Raw genomic sequence first — 19,720 nt, 5'->3', positions numbered from 1 at the left:
CTGAGCCGCGCTTGTTGCTGCAACGCCTCCCCTCCCCAGCAGGGGGTGGCCTTGAGCCGCGCTTGTTGCTGCTGCAGCGCTTCCTCTCCCCAGCAGGGGGTGGTCCTGAGCCGCGCTTGTTGCTGCAACGCCTCCCCTCCCCAGCAGGGGGTGGCCTTGAGCCGCGCTTGTTGCTGCTGCAGCGCTTCCTCTCCCCAGCAGGGGGTGGTCCTGAGCCGCGCTTGTTGCTGCTGCAGCGCCTCCTCTCCCCAGCAGGGGGTGGCCTTGAGCCGCGCTTGTTGCTGCAGCGCCTCCTCTCCCCAGCAGGGGGTGGCCTTGAGCCGCGCTTGCTGCTGCAGCGCCTCCTCTCCCCAGCAGGGGGTGGCCTTGAGCCGCGCTCTCCAGCACAAACTCCAGCAAAGGTGATCGAGCTCCGGCGGCGATGAAGGCCACGCAGAAACTAATGAAGGTGTTCGTGACCCGGCGGATCCCGCAGGACGGGTTGAGGACATTGACCGAGTCCGGAATGTGAGGACATATTGGCGGCTAAAGCGCGAATCAGGTTCAACGCGGTTCCCGCGGGAAGGACAAAGTTTAATCGTGGAATTGGGGCAACTTGGTGTTGTTGCTGGGAGGGAAAGTGACGATAATCAAGTTGACACGTTGCATTAATACAGCGGTTCTGGTGTGAATGCATGCACCACATTTACTGGCAGTGGGTTTGTCCAGCATTGACACTGCTGTAGGGAGAGTAGTTGCTGAGATATTGCAATGACTGTACTTACTATAGTTAGTGTATTACTGCAGTACCTCTGCAAAAGTGGCCTCTTTACAGCATTAATATTCTGCTCGTTTAGGCAATTGATGTGCTGCATCATGTGCTTTGCCGTGTGTTTCGTTTGTATTTAATGAGAGGAGATCTAACAGTGACGAGGAAGGTTGTCAAAGGATACAGCAGAACATATTTCAGTCGAAAATGTGGGTGGAGAAGGCGGTTGAAATTTATTGGGCAAGTGTGAGATGTTGCATTTGGAATGTGCAATGTACATCTACAGGTGAAAGACCACAAGTGGCTTGGGTGGTAAAGAAGGAATGCTTACCTTAATCATTCATGGCATTGGGTATAAAGGTTAGGAAGTTATTTTGTAGCCGTATAAGTTTGGTCAGGCCAATTGGAGTATTGTGTTGCCGCACTGCAGGCCATTCCCAGGTACAGGATGGATTCCGTTTTTACCTCTGACCGTTTTCCATCTATCCGTTATGTCCTCAGGCTGGAAAATGCACAAAATCACCTATTCCTCTACTGTGTTGTTATGAATGACACCAGAGACTTTAATTTGACATCAAGACATCAGAGTCTGATTAAAATAACAATTACTAAAAATGGAGGGAGAAAGAAAACTAGTTTTGTGTACATAGGAATTATCCTACCGGACTTTTGCATTTAATAACATTATGGAAGCTTGTTCATTATTAGTGATATCCGTATCGCAGGACAGTCATAACCTAGAGATGGCCTGTATGGGAAGGATGCGGAGATTTTATGGAGGGTGAAGAAGTGGTTCAATAAGATGTTTCCTGGATTGGAGAGTATGAGCTATAAGGAGTGGTTTGACAAATTTGGATTGTTTTCTCTGGAGCGCTGGAGATAGAAGTTGATAACATTTCGAGAGGCACAGCAGGGTAGATTGTTGGAGTCATGTTTCTCAGGTTAGAATTATCAAAGACCAGGGAGCACAAGTTTAAGGAGAGGGGGAAAGTTTAAAGGAGATTACAGGAATTGATATTCCAATTGAAGTCAGAATCATGTAGAATGGAAGCAGACCATTGGCCCACTTGCTTACATCAACCACTCACTTACGTCAACCCCGATCATTCCCATTGAAATGTATCAACATTCCATCAACTCCCCCACAATTTTACCATTCACCAACACACTGGGGACAAGTTGACCCACCAGTCCATGTGACTTTGAAATCTGGGCAGAAAATCGAGCTGGTGGAACAAGAGTCAGTGTTTCACATTGAGGTCATTCAATGGATGATGTAAGTAGATCATTGACACTGTTTTCATTGATGCAGCTTAACCTGCTTAGTGTCTTCCAGTGGCTTCTGCATTTGTTGAAGGTTATAAAAAAACTGGAAGTATTATTCATTCTGAAAGCACTGTTTCAATGAGTATTCTACAAACATAATCCCAAAACATCAATGTTTAAATGTTCCAATTATATAATTAACTAGACCAAGTGGGCCTGTCCCATCAACGCACGGTTGCGGGGGGAGGGGGCGGCCCGCGGCATCACACCCACACACACACACTAACCAAACCCCCCCCCCCCACACACACACTAACCAAACCCCCCCCCCACACATTGACACACTAACCTGCTTAGTGTCTTCCAGTGGCCCCCCCATTTGTTGAAGGTTACACACACACATTCACTGAAAGCACTGTTTCAACTCCACACACACACAAAACATCAATGTTTAAATGTTCCATTGATATATAAATAGATTATTCATTCGCACGGTTGCGGCCTGTCCACTAACTAACCCCCCCCCCCCCCCCCCCCCCCCCACACACTAATCACTAACCACCCCCACTGATGTATTAATATTATTCATTTGCTCCTTTTACCCCATCCCCCGCACTATCCACTGACACATAGCCCCCAACTCGCAGGCGCGGTTAGAGAGGGAGGGGGGGTAGAGTTTGATGGGTGATGGGACGCGTTGTCAGAGGGGAGGGCTAGTTCCCGAACACAATACTTGCTCGTTGCCGGCTCCAGGCAGGGCCCGAGAACGGGGGGAGTGGTCGGGGGGTGACATCACTCGCAGTACGAGCAAGAAGACAGCGGGGTTTGTGAACACGCGGGCTGGGCTTGCGAGCGGCACGGCCGGGCGACGTCACTCGCAGCGCGTGACCATAACGTGTAGCCATTGTAATGTCATCACATCTCCAGCCAAAGCCAGCAGTTTTATTTAATTTTACGTTATTTCAGATTTTTGAACATTTTAATTAATAACTCGTAAAATAATGCATTAATTTTTCAGATGAGGCAATTTCGGAGTCCACGGGATAAATATCCATCGGAATACGTAAAAATGTTACCGTTAGGGCTTCGTTTTTTTGAGCAGATATGATTATACACACACACACACACACGGCAGTTTATCAAAGTAGATCATTCTGCCTATCTAGCCACAGCTTGAAAGAGCTGTTGCCACGGTCCTATTCTCCTGCTCTGCTAATTTATGGTAACTTTATCCAAAAGTTAGACAAGGCTCTGCTTTTTGTGATGTTCTCTGGTTGGGCACCAAATGTCCTGACAGTTTTTCATATCTTTTAACAATACAAAATAGTCTAATCTGTCTTTACTTTATTCCAGAGACGCTGCCGTTTTTGTTTATCTTTGGTTTATATAAGCATCTATCTATGCAGAATGTCGATTATTTTTTTTCACTCGTTGAAAAAGCTGTAGAAAGTACAAAGAACTTGTTAAGCCAAATAATCTTGTCCTCTTATCTAATATTGTAGAGGACACAGTGCTGTGTTTGGGATCCAGTATCTATCTGTTCACAAAAACTCCACCTTCAGGTCAGTCAGTCAGACAGAGAGCGTCAATCAGTCTGCTGGGTGTTGATTAACTATCAGCCACGTGCAGCTCAGGACATCTTGGAATCTGGAACAATGTGTGGCCAAATGTAGCAGAAGAGGCATGGTAAAGGTCAGATGTCACTGGGGTCACTGTAGAACCCAGCGGAGGAGCATTGACCCGGTAAGGAACGGGATCCAGATGGACTTTGCATCCCAAGGGTGGCTGCCATGTCCATGGACATCCTTCCTCTGAAGAGTTGGCATTCCTCAAGATAAGGGAAATATCGCTATACCACTGATTGTCCTGGCAACCGATGATCTGCCACCTCCTTTAATCTGTACAAAATTATGATACAGAAACGATTCTTTGTAGCTGCTGTATGCGTGAGTTCCCCGTGTGTTTATTTATCTACTCACTGTCGAGTTGTGGACTCTCATTTCCTCTGTCCTTGCAGTCCTTCAACTCCCACCTCCAGCACCCAACTGTCACACACCCCCCTCCCCCTCCATCCTTACCTGTTGGAACTCCTGAGCCGCTGGCGAGGCAATCGATGCGTAGTGGACAGCCATGTCTCCCACCCGGCGTGGTACCTCCACCGTGCACAGTCACTGGCTCCAGCTGAGGGTTGGCACTGTCATGGCAACACAAGGCGACACCACTGTGTCACCCTGCATTTAGCCCATTTTTATATTATTTAATTCTTTGTTTACCAGCGACCGTTTAAAGCACCTCACACACTGCCCACTTCTGTTGTGTTTCAGTTGCAACGTTGAGCAATGGGACTGTGATGAGCCAGTGCCTAAGGAAGAGCTGCTGAAGGGAGTTGCAGGAGCTCAGGGCCTCTACTGTATGCTAACGGATAAGATCGACAGTGAGGTTTTGCAAGCGGCAGGTAGGCCACTGATGTTTAGTATGTTTTTAGTAAAATGTCACAGACAGTGTCACAGAGATGAACTCCCGATTTGTACAGGAGAGTAGCATTTATTTCTTTGCACCTTAATTTTCCATGAAATGGCAGTAATTGATTTTGCACCTCCAGTGGAATAGAAATGGAGACATATAATCCAACAATGTTTGTTTTTCTTTTGTTGAGGAGCAGAGCTATGCTGCAGCATTTCCAGGGCTGCTCTGTATATTCCTGATGAAAAGGTGAGGGTGAGAGGGAACAACTGTACACATGGCTCTGCTCTGTTTACCCGCTACCGTGAGCTGGGGCAGCCAGCTCCTTGCCAGAGATATTCCTGCAGGTGTCAGTGGATGGATGGCAGGAGCAGTGCTGCACATCTGAGTTGTTTGTTCTTGCTCTGTTCCAGGGCCATGTTTGAAAGTCATCAGCACCTTGTCTGTGGGATTCGACCATCTTTCACTGGGAGAAATTAAAAACCGGTAAATCAACTTATTACTGTTTAAGGTTAAGATGGGCAAGACTGTTGCTGCCTTCACATCAGCTACGCAGTGCGACTGCCTCATCCCTGCTTTGGAATCGGACGTGGGCAAGAAGTGGGATGCTCTTTCTGTCTTGTCAAATGGCCACCTCTTAAACCAGGGGTCGGCAACCTTGTGCTGCATAGGGGCCGGGATGCATGTCTGTGAGCGGATGGTGAGCCACATCTATCACGTGTGCACATGGATCACGCCCCGGATGGCAGGCATCAAATCACGTGTGCACTTTGAACACGCCACCCGGAGCACTGGCCCCTAGTTACAGGCAACGATGGTTACGGGCATTCACGAACATGGCGCACCTACGGACCATTGCCTTGGCTCTGTCCTGAAGGCGGTGGCTCAAATACTCCTACTCACTCGGCCCCAGCCTATTGACAACCCCGATCCCGACACTGCAGATGCTGGAAAAATCGATGGCGGACAAAAAAGCTGGAGAAACTCAGCAGGTGAGACAGCATCTATGGAGTGAAGGAATAGGCGACGTTTTGGGTCAAGACCCTTCTTCAGACTAGTCTCAGAGCAGCATCAACCGCTTCTGAAGAAGGTTCTCGACCTGAAACTTCGCCTATTCCTTCGCTCCATAGATGCTGCCTCACCCGCTGAGTTTCTCCAGCTTTTTGTCGACCTCCGATCCCGACAGTGAAGCACAGACACAGAAGGTGCGCGGCAGTGCCGGCGGCTTTGTGCAGGATGCGGTACGGCCAGAGCTTGGTGCTCCTCAGCGCTGCTCAGCGCTCCGCCATTGCTGCCACCAGCGCAGGCCTTCTTGCATCCTTGCGTCACCACGCATGGATGCCGCGGCCTCGAGCCCGGGAGGTACCGGAGAGGAAGGAAGTCGGCGGGCCAGATGATTACGGGGGAAAAAATACGCTTGCGGGCCGGAAGATTTCGGGTTAGCCGCATTCAGCCCGGGAGCCGTAGGTTGCCGAACCCTGTCTTAAACACTCCCAGAATAGATAAAACACAGGATGGATGCAAACTAGTGTTCTCCTTGCATGGTTCTATGCGATAATTAAAGGACAATTTCTTTATGGGAATAGATATATTATACTTTCTTCTATTCAACATAGTATTCTCTAATGCCAACCTTGGAATACCCTTTGTTGAAATTCTCGCACTTTTCAATATCTTGCTCCAAAATCCTTTCATCTTTCTAAATGCTTTTATTCATTTTAATTGCTTCTCAATTGCCCATGTCATAGATAATAGAAGAAATTAGGAGATTGCATTAAAAGTTCTGAAAAGCTACTTAATAAATATTTATCTATGGAGTGATATAGTGATATAGTACAGAAACATCTCCTCCACTCACGAACCATCAAACAGCCATGGTAACTCCGTGATTCTATGCTGAAACTAGGTGTAGAAAAGCAGGCCACATATTTAATTTGTGATCAAGTAGCATTCAACTAAAATATCAATTTTATTTTTTGAAACATCTGTTTTTGTAATGTAAACTTGACACGGTCACTGGAACCTGAGATCTATTTCTAGTTCTCTCTCCTTTTGTTCCTGTACTACTCCCTTTCATTGGCTGTTCTGACCTGTATCTCTACATGGTGCACAGTCACTCTCTATGTTGTCATTGTCAGTGGTTTGTCTGATTCTTTTTAACTTATGTCTGAGTTTGAAAACTTATTTCTGCTTTGAAAACAGTTTAAGATCAAGAGCTGCACCCTTATCATTAGATAGTGTTCTCTGGTGATTCCAGTTGCCCACTCTCCCACTCTCCCACATCCATTACTTTAACAGTCGAATGTGTTCCTATGTTTGAAGGGGGATCCGTGTGGGCTACACTCCTGATGCTCTGACCGATGCCACTGCTGAACTCGCTGTGGGTTTACTCCTTGCAACATCTCGACGACTGATGGAAGCAGCGGAAGAGGTGAAAAAGTAGGTGGCGATCAGAGGAAGTGCAAAGTTGTTGAAAAGTCGGCTAGTTTCAGAGGGTGACCATCTTGTTTGTCTGTTTCAGTGGAGGATGGACTGCCTGGAAACCCCTTTGGATGTGCGGCTATGGATTGGCTGGGAGCACCGTGGGAATTGTGGGCCTGGGAAGAATAGGTACACCCAGAGGAAGCGGGCAACTGTTTGAACCTTGTGACAAGAAAATAAAAATGCAGGATTCTTCATCTTTGAGCAAAGTCACTTCATGGCTCAGTTAGTTTCTCGTATCGCTGTGCTGCTCAAATCAAGTGAAAGTCCAATTGCTTTATTTGCCTGGCCTAGACTTCACTTATTAAATAACCAAAGAATTTACAAGTGATGTCCCTGAATTTACAGAATTGGTAGCATTTTATTTTATGATTGTTATTATTTTGGGTTGTACGGCGGTAGCAAAATAGTATTTCTAAAGAGTTGTTACTTCAGATGGATTTTAAAGGATAAACAGCCCTGGACAGTGCTAGAAAGTGCTGGAAATGTTCAGCATCTGTGCATTAAGGAAGACGATTAAAGTGCCTGTTCGTTGGTTTCAACGCCGACTGTAACTGCTGACTGCTTTTGCAGAGGTTGCAGGAGGAATCACCTCCAACAATAATCACTTTTTGGTGAGCTGCCTCCTTATCAACAAAGTACAGACAGTCACTGTGATACAAAACAAGTCTGTGTTACAGAATGACAAGCTCTTTCTGGCCTAGCTTTCCCTCATCCCTCGCCTCTGCCAATTCCATTGGGTAACCAGGTCCTGTGAGCAAGCTGCAGTCTCTGATTTTCACCCGTGTCCTCCTTTCTGTGCAACAGGATCATTGGTGAGTTATGTAAATCCTGTTGTTAGAACAGTGATACAGAGAGTCATCGGTATGATCATGTCCTTCTTCCAATTAATGTGATTCTTCAAGAGGCATTTGCTTAACAAAGATGATCCTGGGTTCAGGACTTGAGTAGATCGTGTAGCCTGTGACACAAGCGCTGGCTGTTGGTTCAAGAGTCGAGAGTGTTTAATTGTCACGTGCAGAACAATGAAATTCTTACTTGCAGCAGCATAACAGCTGTGTAAACACAGTCCTCAATAGATAACATTACAAACTAACAAAGATTATTTAATTTTAAAAAAAGCAATATTAATGCAAAACTATACAAAAGCCTGAAACTATAATGCTTTTTATATTGCTGTTAATGAACTTCCTCTGCACAACCTGACTACTACGGGTGCCTGAATTACAGTTACTACATCTTATAGTGAGGTGCTGAGGATGTGAGAGTTGACATGCACAATATTTATTTTGTAGTTTTTTTTAAGCACTCTGCTGTTTTGTAGGCCTTGCAATTGCTCAGCGACTGAAGCCATTTGGAGTGAAGCGATTCCTGTACACTGGACGACAGCCCAGGCCAGAAGCTGCTGCCAAGATACAGGGTGAATACGGTAAGAAGGGAAAATTAGGAAATTGCTAACAGCCTCATGTCCAACCTCTGTATCACATGTCTCCATGGTTTTTATTTGTAATAGAAAGCTACTTATTTTCCATGTCAGTGTCTGTCAGGCTTTCTTTTTCTATTTTATCCACAAATCAGTGTGTTCCCATCTTACACAGTGACTTTGAAGGAATTGGCTGAAGAATCAGACTTCATTTCCGTATCGTGTTCCTTCAGTCCTGAAACCAAGGGAATGTTTAACGGGGACTTGTTTTCCAAAATGAAGAAGACAGCAATATTTATCAACACAAGCAGGTGAGTGACATCATTGTGCAGTCCTGTAAATTCGTCGCAATTTATGTATCACAGAAGCCAATTTTAAGTCATCTTTACAGAGCTGTGTACATGTAATTTTCATGGGACCTGTTCAATGTTAACCTGTACAAACATTATCTCATTCAGTGGGTGGCTCCCAAAGTCTCCAGCCCTCGCCTTTTTACATCTGGATCGATGCAGGATAATTGATAAATTCTTTGCCATCGTTAGTCAACATTTTCTACAATTGTACAAATGATAGAAACATATAAAATTCTTAAAGGATTTGACAGGCTAAAAGCAGGAATAATATTCCCGATGTTGGGGTCCAGAACCAGAGGTCACAGTTTAAGAATAAAGGGTAGACCATTTAGGACTGAGATGAGGAAAAACGTTTTCACCCAAAGAGTTGTAAATCTGGGATTCTCTGTCACAGAAGGCAGTGGAGGTCAATTCACTGGATGTATTCAAGAGAGAGTTAGATTTAGCTCTTAGGGGTAATGGAATCAAGGGATATGGGGAGAAAGCAGGAACGGAGTACTGACTTTGGATGATCAGCCATGATCATATTGAATGGAGGTGCTGGCTCGAAGGGCAGAATGGACTACTCCTGCACCTATTTTCTATGTTTCTATAGAAATCCAGCTGGACAGACTTTGATCTTTTTTTTAAATGTTTTTATCAGTCAGTAATATTGTCTCGGAAGGTAATCTATGTGGGGCTACAGGAGATAAGCAAGATGTTAAACAAATATTTCTCGTCTGTCTTTATAGTGGAGAAATATGTGGATGATGGGGAACTCGGGGAAGTTAATTGTGATGTCTTGGGGAGAGTCCACTGTAGAAGATGGATGCAGGTGGATTTACAATGTATTAAGTAGATAAATAAATCACTGGGACTTGATCAAGTGCATCCTAGAACATTGCAGGAAGCAGGGATGAAATTGAAGGGCAGAGATATTTGTATTATCAATAGCAATGGGTGAGGTGCTGGAAGACTGGAGGGTACCTGTATTTAACAAAGGCTGTGAGGAAAAGCCTGGGAAATACATACCAGTGAGCCTTGCATCAGTGAGTAGGGAGGAACTGCAGATGGTGATTTAAACTAAAGACAGACACAGAAAACTGGAATAACTCAGCGGGTCAGGCAGCATCTCTGGGGAAAAGATCTGAAGAAGGGTCACTGGAGAAAAGGAGTAGGTGACATTTTGGGTAGAGACCCTTCTTCAGATCTTTTCTCCAGAGATGCTGCCTGACCCGCTGAATTACTCCAGCTTCCTGTGTCTGTCTTCAGGTGTCCTTGTAACATTGTTGGGTAAGTTATTGAAGGGGAATCTGAGAGAGGGCGGCACGGTGGTGCAGCGGTAGAGTTGCTGCCTCACAGCGAATGCAGCGCCAGGAAACCCGGGTTCGATTCCGACTACGGATGCTGTCTGTACGGAGCTTGCACGTTCTCCCCGTGACCTGCGTGGGTTTTCTCCGAGATCTTCAGTTTCCTCCTGCACTCCAAAGACGTGCAGGTTTGTAGGTTAATTTGCTTGGTAAATGTAAAATGTGTCCCTAGTGGGTATGGGATAGTGTTAAAAAAGGGCTGAGTGATGCTCTACTACATCCAGATCCAGATAGGATCTACGTGCATTTAGAAAGGCAAGGACTGATTACAGACGGCCAGAATGGCTCGTGCCCGGGAAATCGCGTCTGACAAATCCGTTTGAAAATTTTGAAGAGGTGATCAAGAAGATTGATGCGGCAATGTCAATGTGGATTTTAGCAAGGCCTTTAACATGGTACACATGTGCGGGCGGGTCAACTTCGATCCAGGGTGAGTTATCCAATGGATATACAATTTGGCTTGAAGATGGTAAACAGTTGGATGGTGGTCTAGAGTTGTTTTTCAGACTGGAGACCTGTATCTAGTGGTATATACCCCAGCGATCATTGCTGTGTCCACTGTTGTCCACTATTGATAGTAACGATTTGGATGTGTAAGTAGACTGAATGGTTAGCAAGTTTGTGGATGACACTAACATTCATGGTATCATGAACAATAAAGATGGTTATTTGCAATCACAACAGGATTTTGATCAATTTAGCTAGTTGGTCGAGAAATGGCAATGGAGTCTAATTTGGCTAAAGATGAGATGATAGGACAAAGCAGGGCAGACTGGCACAGTCAATAGTAGAACCCCGGGGAGTGTTCTTGAATAGGTGCGTAGTTCCATGAAGGTGGTGGCACAGGTGAACAGAATGGTCAAGGGGCATTCGGCATGCTTGCCTTCATCAGTCAGATTATTGAGTACAGGAGTTGGAATGTCATGTTATAACTGTGCAAGACTTTGGTAAGGCTACGTTTGGAATATTCTGGACAGTTCTGCTCTTCCCGATATAGGAAGGTTGGCAATAAACTGGATAGGGTGCAGGAAAGGTTTTTCAGCTATGTTACTGGAGCATAGAAGGCTGAGGGGCGACTATAATATCTTGAGGGGCATAGGTAATGTGAATAACCACAGCCCGATCCCAAGGGAAGGGGAGTCTAAAGCTAGTGGGCTTAGGTTTAAAGTTGGACGCGGAAGATTTAAAAGGGATACTAGACTAAGTGGGACCGGTTGGGTCCCGTCCCCTCAACACGCGATTGCGGGAAGGGGGCGGCCAGCGGCGTTTACACACACTAACCCCCCCCCACACACACACACTAACCCCCCCCCCCCCACACACCCACCCCCCCCCTCACACACACTCACACACACACACACACACACACTAACCCCCCCACCCCACACACACACTAACCCCCCCCCCCCCCACCCACACACACACACACACCCACACACACACACACACACACACACACACCCACACACACACACACACCCACACACACACACTATATTCCCCCCACACACACACACCCCTACCCCCCCCCCACACACACACACATATTATTCCCCCCCCCCACACACACACACACACACCACTAACCCCCCCCCCCCCTGATATTATATATTATTGTTCATTCGCTTCTTTTACCCCATCCCCCGCCCTATCCACTCGCGCATAGCCCCCAACTGCGCAGGCGTGCCTAGAGGGGGGGGGGGGTAGAGAGGAGAGGGTGAGGGGGGTAGAGTGGGAGGGGGTGAGGGGGGTAAAGAGGGTAGAGATTGAGGGGTGGGGGGGTGGCGCGCCGAGTCACAGAGGAGGGCTGGTTTCCCGAACGCAATACTCCACCACTTACCCATAGGTCCCAATACTCCACCACTCCCTAGACAGGGAGGGGGGGTAGAGAGGGAGGGAGGGGTAGAGAGGGAGGGAGAGGCAAAGGGAGGGAGGGGGAGCAGAGAGGGGCGGAGAGAGGGAGGGAGGGGTAGAGAGGGAGGGAGAGGCAAAGGGAGGGAGGGGGGGGAGGGCAGGGGGGGGGGTAGAGAGGGGGGGCAGAGGGGGAGGGGTAGAGTGGGGGGGGGTAGACGCAGCACCTACCCAGCATGTAGAGCAACAGCCTCCCCACCAGGCGCCGGACCAAGCGAGGCTGCGGGAAATCGTCGACGCAAGCGAGGCCGCGGGCAGGCGTCGACCTGAGGACCCCGTGCGAGGCTGCGGGTGGGCGTCGACCTGAGGACTGCGAGTTTGGCATCTTTTGAATAACCCGGGTGGGGGAGGGGTCGGAGGGGGTGACGTCACTTGAAGTGCGCGGAAGATTCTGTGTCAGTCGGCACCGAGCAGACCCATTGTGACGTCATCAGCAAAAGCTCCTCGTTTTAAATTCAAAGTCTTTGGATATTTTTAAACATTTTCAGTAATGTCGAGAAATAAAGCATGAAATGTTCAGATAAGGTGACCTGGCCTCGACGGGAAATATGTCAACCGGAATTATCGTTACCACGTAGTTTTTTTGCGAAGATATAAAGACATACATATGTACACATGTACAAGATCAGAGTTTTTCTCACAGACGATGGTGTGTACATGGAACACGTCACAGGAAGTGATGGAGGCACGTACAATTATGGCATTTAAAAATACATTTAGACAGGTACATGGATACAAAAAGTTTAAAGGGTTGTGAACCAGGTGCAGGTATGGGTGAGTTGGGTCGAAGGGCCTGTTTCTGTGCTGTATAGCTCTGATTCTAAACGTATCAACCTACTTGAGACAGTTTACTTTGTATAAAGGTGTTGCCAGTGCATGGAGATTAAGGAATCGGTATTTATAATTGACTTACTCCAGTGCAGGAATCACTAGTAAAAAGTGTGCTGATGATATCAGAACTGGCAATGTGGTTGATAGTAAAGAACAAAGTCCTGTGCTGTAGGAAGATATCAATGGACTCATCGGGTAGGTACAAAAAAACACAGTAAAGAGAATGCAGCCCGAGAGGTGAGGTAGTGCTGTGACTAAGCCAGTACCTGTACTAGGGAGTGTCATGCAGGACAGCACAAGGCATTAGTTAGGCCATGGCTGGAGTACTGCATCCAGTTCTGGTCAACACACAGAAAGGACTTGGAGATGACATAGATGAGTGTAGCATGGGTGTTGCCAGGGCTGTGAATTATGATTATGTAAATGACTGGCTAGGATGGAACAGTTTTCTTTGGGACAAACAAAACTGTTCAGTTTAGAGATACAGAATGGGTCAGCCCATCGAGTCCGTGCTGATCATCGATCGCACGTTTATCCCACTTTCTCATCCACTACCTACAAACTACGGACAATTTTCAGAGTCCAATTAACCTATAAACCTGCGTGACTTTGGGGTGTGGGGCACCAGAGTTCCCAGAGAGAATGTGCAAACTCTAAACACTTAGCACCCAAACCTGGGACTATAGCACTGTGAGACAGTAGCTGTGTCACTGTGGGGGATTTAACTGAGATGTATCAAACTGAAAGCTCAGGCACAGTTCCCTTTGCAGAGGGAATGATAACAAGGGACAGAGATTCAAAATAATTGGTGGTAGGATTAGATTGGAGTTGGGGTAAATTTATTTTCAATCAGTGAGTAGTGCAGTCTCAAACTGACTGCTTGAAAGGGTGGTGGAGATGGAATAAACACAATGAAACGCAGTAGAATATTGAGAGTTAAAAGCCGAAGGTAGATACAAAATACTGGAGTAACTCAACGGGACAGCATCTCTGGAGAGAAGGAATGGGTTAAAGAATGGAGAGTTAAAAGCCGTCTAGATAAAAACCTACAACGTTAAAAGGCAAGAGTTCATAAGTGAGATTAACTGCAGATGCTGGTCTCAAAAAACACTCAAAGTGCTGGAGTAACTCTGGGTCAGGCAGTATCTCAGGAGACCATGGATAGGTGACCTTTTGGATTAGGACCATTCAGACTGATTGTGGTGGGGGTGGAGGGGGGGAGAAGCTGGAAGAAGCTGGAAGGGCAAGATAGAGCCTGTCGTGCAATAGATGGATACAGGTCAGTGGCAGTTTCAATAGGCAGATGATTGGATAAAGGCCAGAGATGGCAAGGTGTGAGATAGGATAGAAGTGTGAAAGTGTGAAAGTTAAGCCAGTGGATGAAGATGAGGGAGGTAGTACAGGAACAGTGGTTACGTTATTGTAATGCATGGATGCAGGTGGAAGCCCCAATCCAGTCATCAATGTAGCGTAAAAAGAGTTAAGGGGATGATGCTGGTATACGTCTGGACTGTTCAACGTAACCAATAAAAAGGCAGGCATAGCTGGGGCCCATGGGAGTGCCCATGGCTACACCTTTAAATTGAAGAAAGCGAGTGAAGTCAAAAGGAAAGTTGTTGAGGGTGAAGACAAGTTCTGCCAGGCAGAGTGTTATTAGCGGGAAATGGATTGGGTCTCTGTTCAAGGTAGAACCGGATGGCCTTGAGACCTTCCTGGTGGAGTCATTTTGGCCAGCATACCATAGTGGGCTGAATGGCCTCTCCCGTGTCATGAATTACTCCGATTCTGTGATATTGTACGCAACATGCTCTTTTGCTGCAGGACAGTGACTCGTAAATATAGCCACAGGGACTGAGTTTTTGGCATCCAATTTAGCAAACACTTGCCAGAGAGAGGCACAAAAAGCTGGAGTAACTCGGTGGGACAGGCAGCATCTCTGAAGAGAAGGAATATGTAGGACAGAATTGCAGATGCTGGTTTAAACTGAAGATAGACATAAAAAAGCTGGAGTAACTCTTTCCAAAGATATCCGGACCCTGTAAATGACTCTGTTTTGTTCTTCTCAAATCTCAGAACATTCCATGTTGGGACGGGATCCGTTGATCTCTAAGTTTCCAGTTCAATATTAACCCGTGCTTTTTTGTGACAGTACCAGCACCTCAAAAAAGTTAATAACTAAATTTCTAGTTTTCAAATTTCATTATTTACTTTTTAGTTATTAGTTTATTAAATTAGAAGTTGATTGTTCACAATATATAAACAGAAGACGGGGGTTATATTGATGGAAAGAATTATTGACAAATGTTGCTTCATTTCAAGAGTTCAAGAGAGTTTATTGTCATGTGTTCCTGATAGGACAATGAAATTCTTGCTTTGCTTCAGCACACCAGAACATAGTAGGCATGACTACAGAACAGATCAGTGTGTCCATATACCATTATATAAATATATACACACATGAATAAATAAACTGATAAAGTGGCAAATAAGCAGATAATGGGCTATTAATGTTCAGAGTTTTGTCCGAGCCAGGTTTAATAGCCTGATGGCTGTGGGGAAGTAGCTATTCCTGAACCTGGTTGTTGCAGTCTTCAGGCTCCCGTACCTTCTACCCGAAGGTAGCGGGGAGATGAGTGTGTGGCCAGGATGGTGTGAGTCCTTGATGATGCTGTCACCTTTTTGAGGCAGCGACTGCGATAAATCCCCTCTTAGATCCCAATTGCAAAGGGATGCGCAGAGACCCGGTTCTGCGAGTTTGGTAACCAGCTTGGAGGGGATGATAGTATTAAATGCCGAGCTGTAATCAATGAATAACAGCTTGACATATAAATTTTTGTTGTCTAAGTGGTCCAGAGTGGAGTGGAGAGCCAGCAAGATCGCATCCACCGTTGATCTGTTGTGGTGGTAGGCGAACTGCAGTGGGTCCAGGTTTTTGTTGAGGTAGCAGTTGATTTGCGCCATGATCATCCTCTCAAAGCACTTCATCACCTCCGACGTTAGTGCCACTGGTCGATAGTCATTGAGGCACGTCACCTTGCTCTTCTTGGGCACCGGTATAATTGATGCCTTTTTAAAGCAGAAATGCATACAGAATGGCACTGGTGTTGATACTCCTCTAACTCTCATGTCCTGAAGTGGCTGCTATTGGTACAGGTGAGGGTGTTACTGGAAAAAAAGAATGCTGGAGACGGGGTAAATTCAACCAGGAAGAGCTGCTAAAAAACACCTGCTACAGAATATGGACGTGATTAAGACCAGGCTCTCCTTTAATGTTTTCTACGGCCTGACAACAACTGTTATCAGAAACTGTTAGCAGAGAGTGTAGGTCAGTACTTGGTACTTGGGCAAAGTGAGTGATTAAAGTTAAATGATGTGTCTTGAGATGCAACCACTAAACCATTAGTGAGTGGCAAGATCTTGGATAAAATCGAATGCTAAATATTTTGGCTGAAAACCATGGAGTTTGAGCAGCTTACATGCAAGTTTGGCCAAGATGAAATGTTTTCTTGAAGCTGATCCTGTTTCTGATGATTTCTCTCAGAGGTGCAATGGTGAACCAGGATGACCTCTACAAGGCTCTGACCACTGGTCAGATTGCCGCAGCAGGACTGGACGTCACCGTTCCTGAGCCCTTGCCCACTGACCACCCTCTATTGTCACTGAAAAACTGTGGTAAGTTATAACTCACGTTAATTCACGTTGCAAAGCCACCGACTTAAAGGTGGTCTTAATTAGGAAAAAGTTGTTTTCAAATAGTGGCCATTTTTCCATAATATTTTTCTTCTACATTTCCTTTGCTGCTGAGGCCGTGATTGAGCAATGTGCATGATAGGCAGTAAAGCTGCAACCTGCAGAAACATATCAATGGGTTGACTGCTGGGCAGAAAAGTAGCAATTGAATTTCAGTCTAGAGAAATGTGAGGTAGTTCATTTATGCTGGTCAATGAGGCAAGAGAACCACAATAAATACCAAGATGTTGAGAAGTGAAAAGTACAGAGGAATATGTATGTTTGTGTATATTTGCCTTAAGACAGGACGTGGATACGGTGTAAAGAAAGTGTATCATAAGAAAATAAGAGAAATATTCCATGTCAATCAATAAAGGAAAAGAATATTTCTCTTATTTTCTTGATACAAGACCATTCAGACCATCAAGTCTAAGCTAGCTCTCAGCCAATCCCTTCCCATCCCTATAACCTATATATTGTCCAATCTGATCCTCCTGCCACTAACCTCTCCCAGGGCTAATTTACAGGTCTGGACAAAAGGAGGCTGCAGGAAAGTTTAATTGAGGTGTATAACATAGAGCAGGGGTCTCCAAACTATGGCCCGCGGGCCACATCCGGCCCGCCACGAGATTTTACCCAGCCCGCAGCAAGCTCTGAGCTCCGGGCTCCCCCGGGTCCTAAAGTCCAGCGACAGGGAATTTGTAGCGTGTTTGCCGCATTGGCTTTCCACGCAACAGATTTGTTTTCTTCGGAACGGATCTTTGGAAGAATGGGTTCAAACCGAATTCCCGGTTCCAGGTGGGAGCCCGTTGTGCTCAGGCTCTGTCTCTCTCCCTGTAGAATACGTAGATCATTCCTTGTTTCAGTCGCCACAATCCACTCCCTCACCTCTCCCTCAGGTACATCATGTCTGTATCGGTGCTGCTTCCTGCTCTCGTTAACCACTTTAACGCTTCATCTCCCTCACTGCCAGTTTCCAACCAGCTCCCACTTTCATCTGCTCGAGCCCCGACTCTTCCCTTCGCTTTCTCGACGATTCTATCTCCGATTTAAAGTCCATTCCAAGCCCGCGGACGGCATCGGCTACCTTGTCTATCCACTACCCGTTTATGCATCAGAACAGGAATATTCCCTCCAAGATCGAGTCCGTACAGCAAAATTGACATTTCTTGCCCGCAAAAATGTGGGCCTCATGCTGAAAAGTTGGGAGGCTCCTGACATAGAGTCCAGCAGAGGGGGCAATAATATAGTCATTAGTAGAATGATCAGAGAGCAATTGTGAAGCATTTCTTTCATCAAGAGGGTGGTAGAGGTTTAAAACTCCCAAATGGTGATTGGATGCAGAAACCCTCATCGTTTTAAGTTCTTGGAGGACCACATGATGTGCCACAACATACAAAGTAGGATTAACAAATTGTTTTTTTCTACTGTCATGGACATGGTAAGATCAAAGGCATCATTCTGTTGGACATATTTCACTGCTTCTATGAAAAGTGAAAATTCAATTTTGTGATTCTTTCAGTTATACTGCCGCACATTGGAAGTGCCACCTATGCAACTCGAAACACCATGTCTGTACTGACAGCAAAAAACATCCTGGCTGGTCTGAAGGGAGAGCCGATGCCGAATGAACTCGCACTGTAACTAGAAGCAGATTTGTCAATGAGCACACTGGTAGAAATGGTTCTTATCTCAGTGAATCTCAAAGAAATTAAATGTAAATTATTTTGGAATTACTTAAATCAAATTGTTCATCAAGATTTGAATTTAAATCATCAATAATTTGCAATTGAATTGCAATTATAAGCAAATAAGAGTGGAAAAAGCATTATTTGTTCAGGTTTGAATCCAGAAATTATATCTATCTTATGGTACTTCAGGTTACATGTATCAAGTGACAAGGACATTCATCTCAAGAATAATGAAGAATGCAAGGTTGACATGATGCAAATGCCATTTATTCCCTTGAGGTGGAAATCATGATTGTGACCCAATTGCATACACTCGCATAATATCCATATCACATAATAAAAAGCTATCGGTCTAATCAGATTAAAGTAAATAGATGACAGAACCAGTTGCTGTTTGTCAAAATGTTTTCCAATTTCTGCAATACTTTAAATTTTGTGAAAACAGTTCTAATATTGAGGCTAGACAAAAGATGCTGGAGAAACTCAGTGGGTGCAGCAGCATCTATGGAGCGAAGGAAATGGGCAACGTTTCAGGCCGAAACCCTTCTTCAGACATTTTGTCTAATATGAGGCACTGTCTTGTAATATGTTATCTAAATTTTTTTTAATCTGCCTGAGTTTATCTAATATCTTTGTGCTAATATCTTTGTGATTAATACATTGGGAAAGTGCGGCGTGATATATTGGAATGATACCAGAGGCCAGTGCATCTGTCCTTAACATGTAGTGAGCAGAAACGCTCTTTGAGTGTGATATTAAGGCCAGCATTTAATTAGGCTTTTGATTATAATCTTGTACCCGTCAATGGTGTTTTAATGAACGATGTACGTGAATTCCCACGTATATTTGAGCCACAATTGTACCAATTTTATAAGATTTAAAAGTCAGTGTTATACACCTTATGTGAGGACCTTCAATACTCTTTTTCATTTCCAAACAGCAATGTTATATTACAGAACATGCTCTCACTCTCAGAGATGAAGAAATAATTAAGTTGGAGGAACATGACATCACAGTTGTTAATGGGAATGTTAATAATGATCACTTTATGTGGATCAGTCAAAAGCAAACTAGGTTACGTGTGATCAACTTGCCCAGACCCATTAATGTACAAATATAGTTCATTCATTGTGCACATTTCATTGTCAACAGCCAAGCTTTAGATTGACTTGGCTGCTTGGGAATATTTGGCAACTCTGTACACTCCAATCCCATTGAATTATGAATTTAAAGTCAAGACAAATTAGCAATTTGGAGATATCTGAAAGATCCCAGATCCTATATATTGGTATTGGGAATAACAAAGGATTGATTGGTTATCAGTCATTGGGAAATATTTATGTTATCCACACCCTCAGAGGACACTCTTTATTCATTTTCGAAGTTGTACTTGTACACACTCCTAATTTTTACTGAGTAACCATCACTGCTGTAAACATGCAAGTCTGTTAACATTAAAATGATAAAAATGAAAA

The 19,720-nt window shown here is 45.2% G+C and overlaps 1 protein-coding gene across 1 annotated transcript; it reads left to right on the top strand.

Annotated features, from left to right (window-relative positions):
• The first annotated feature begins 349 nt into the window (after positions 1 to 349).
• LOC129695609 (glyoxylate reductase/hydroxypyruvate reductase-like) lies at positions 350 to 19,720 on the top strand. The gene is made up of 9 exons (XM_055632714.1): positions 350 to 507; positions 4,339 to 4,469; positions 4,891 to 4,963; positions 6,800 to 6,916; positions 6,999 to 7,087; positions 8,283 to 8,387; positions 8,557 to 8,692; positions 16,367 to 16,497; positions 18,077 to 19,720. Exons 1-9 carry the CDS (start codon positions 422 to 424, stop codon positions 18,196 to 18,198), a joined length of 990 nt encoding a protein of 329 aa, XP_055488689.1. The 5' UTR covers positions 350 to 421; the 3' UTR covers positions 18,199 to 19,720.

This window comes from Leucoraja erinacea, chromosome 3, assembly GCF_028641065.1.
Source record: "Leucoraja erinacea ecotype New England chromosome 3, Leri_hhj_1, whole genome shotgun sequence".
Lineage (NCBI taxonomy): Eukaryota > Metazoa > Chordata > Chondrichthyes > Rajiformes > Rajidae > Leucoraja > Leucoraja erinaceus.
The sequence above is the reverse complement of the archived record's forward strand: the minus strand, read 5'-3'. Positions and strand labels throughout refer to the sequence as shown.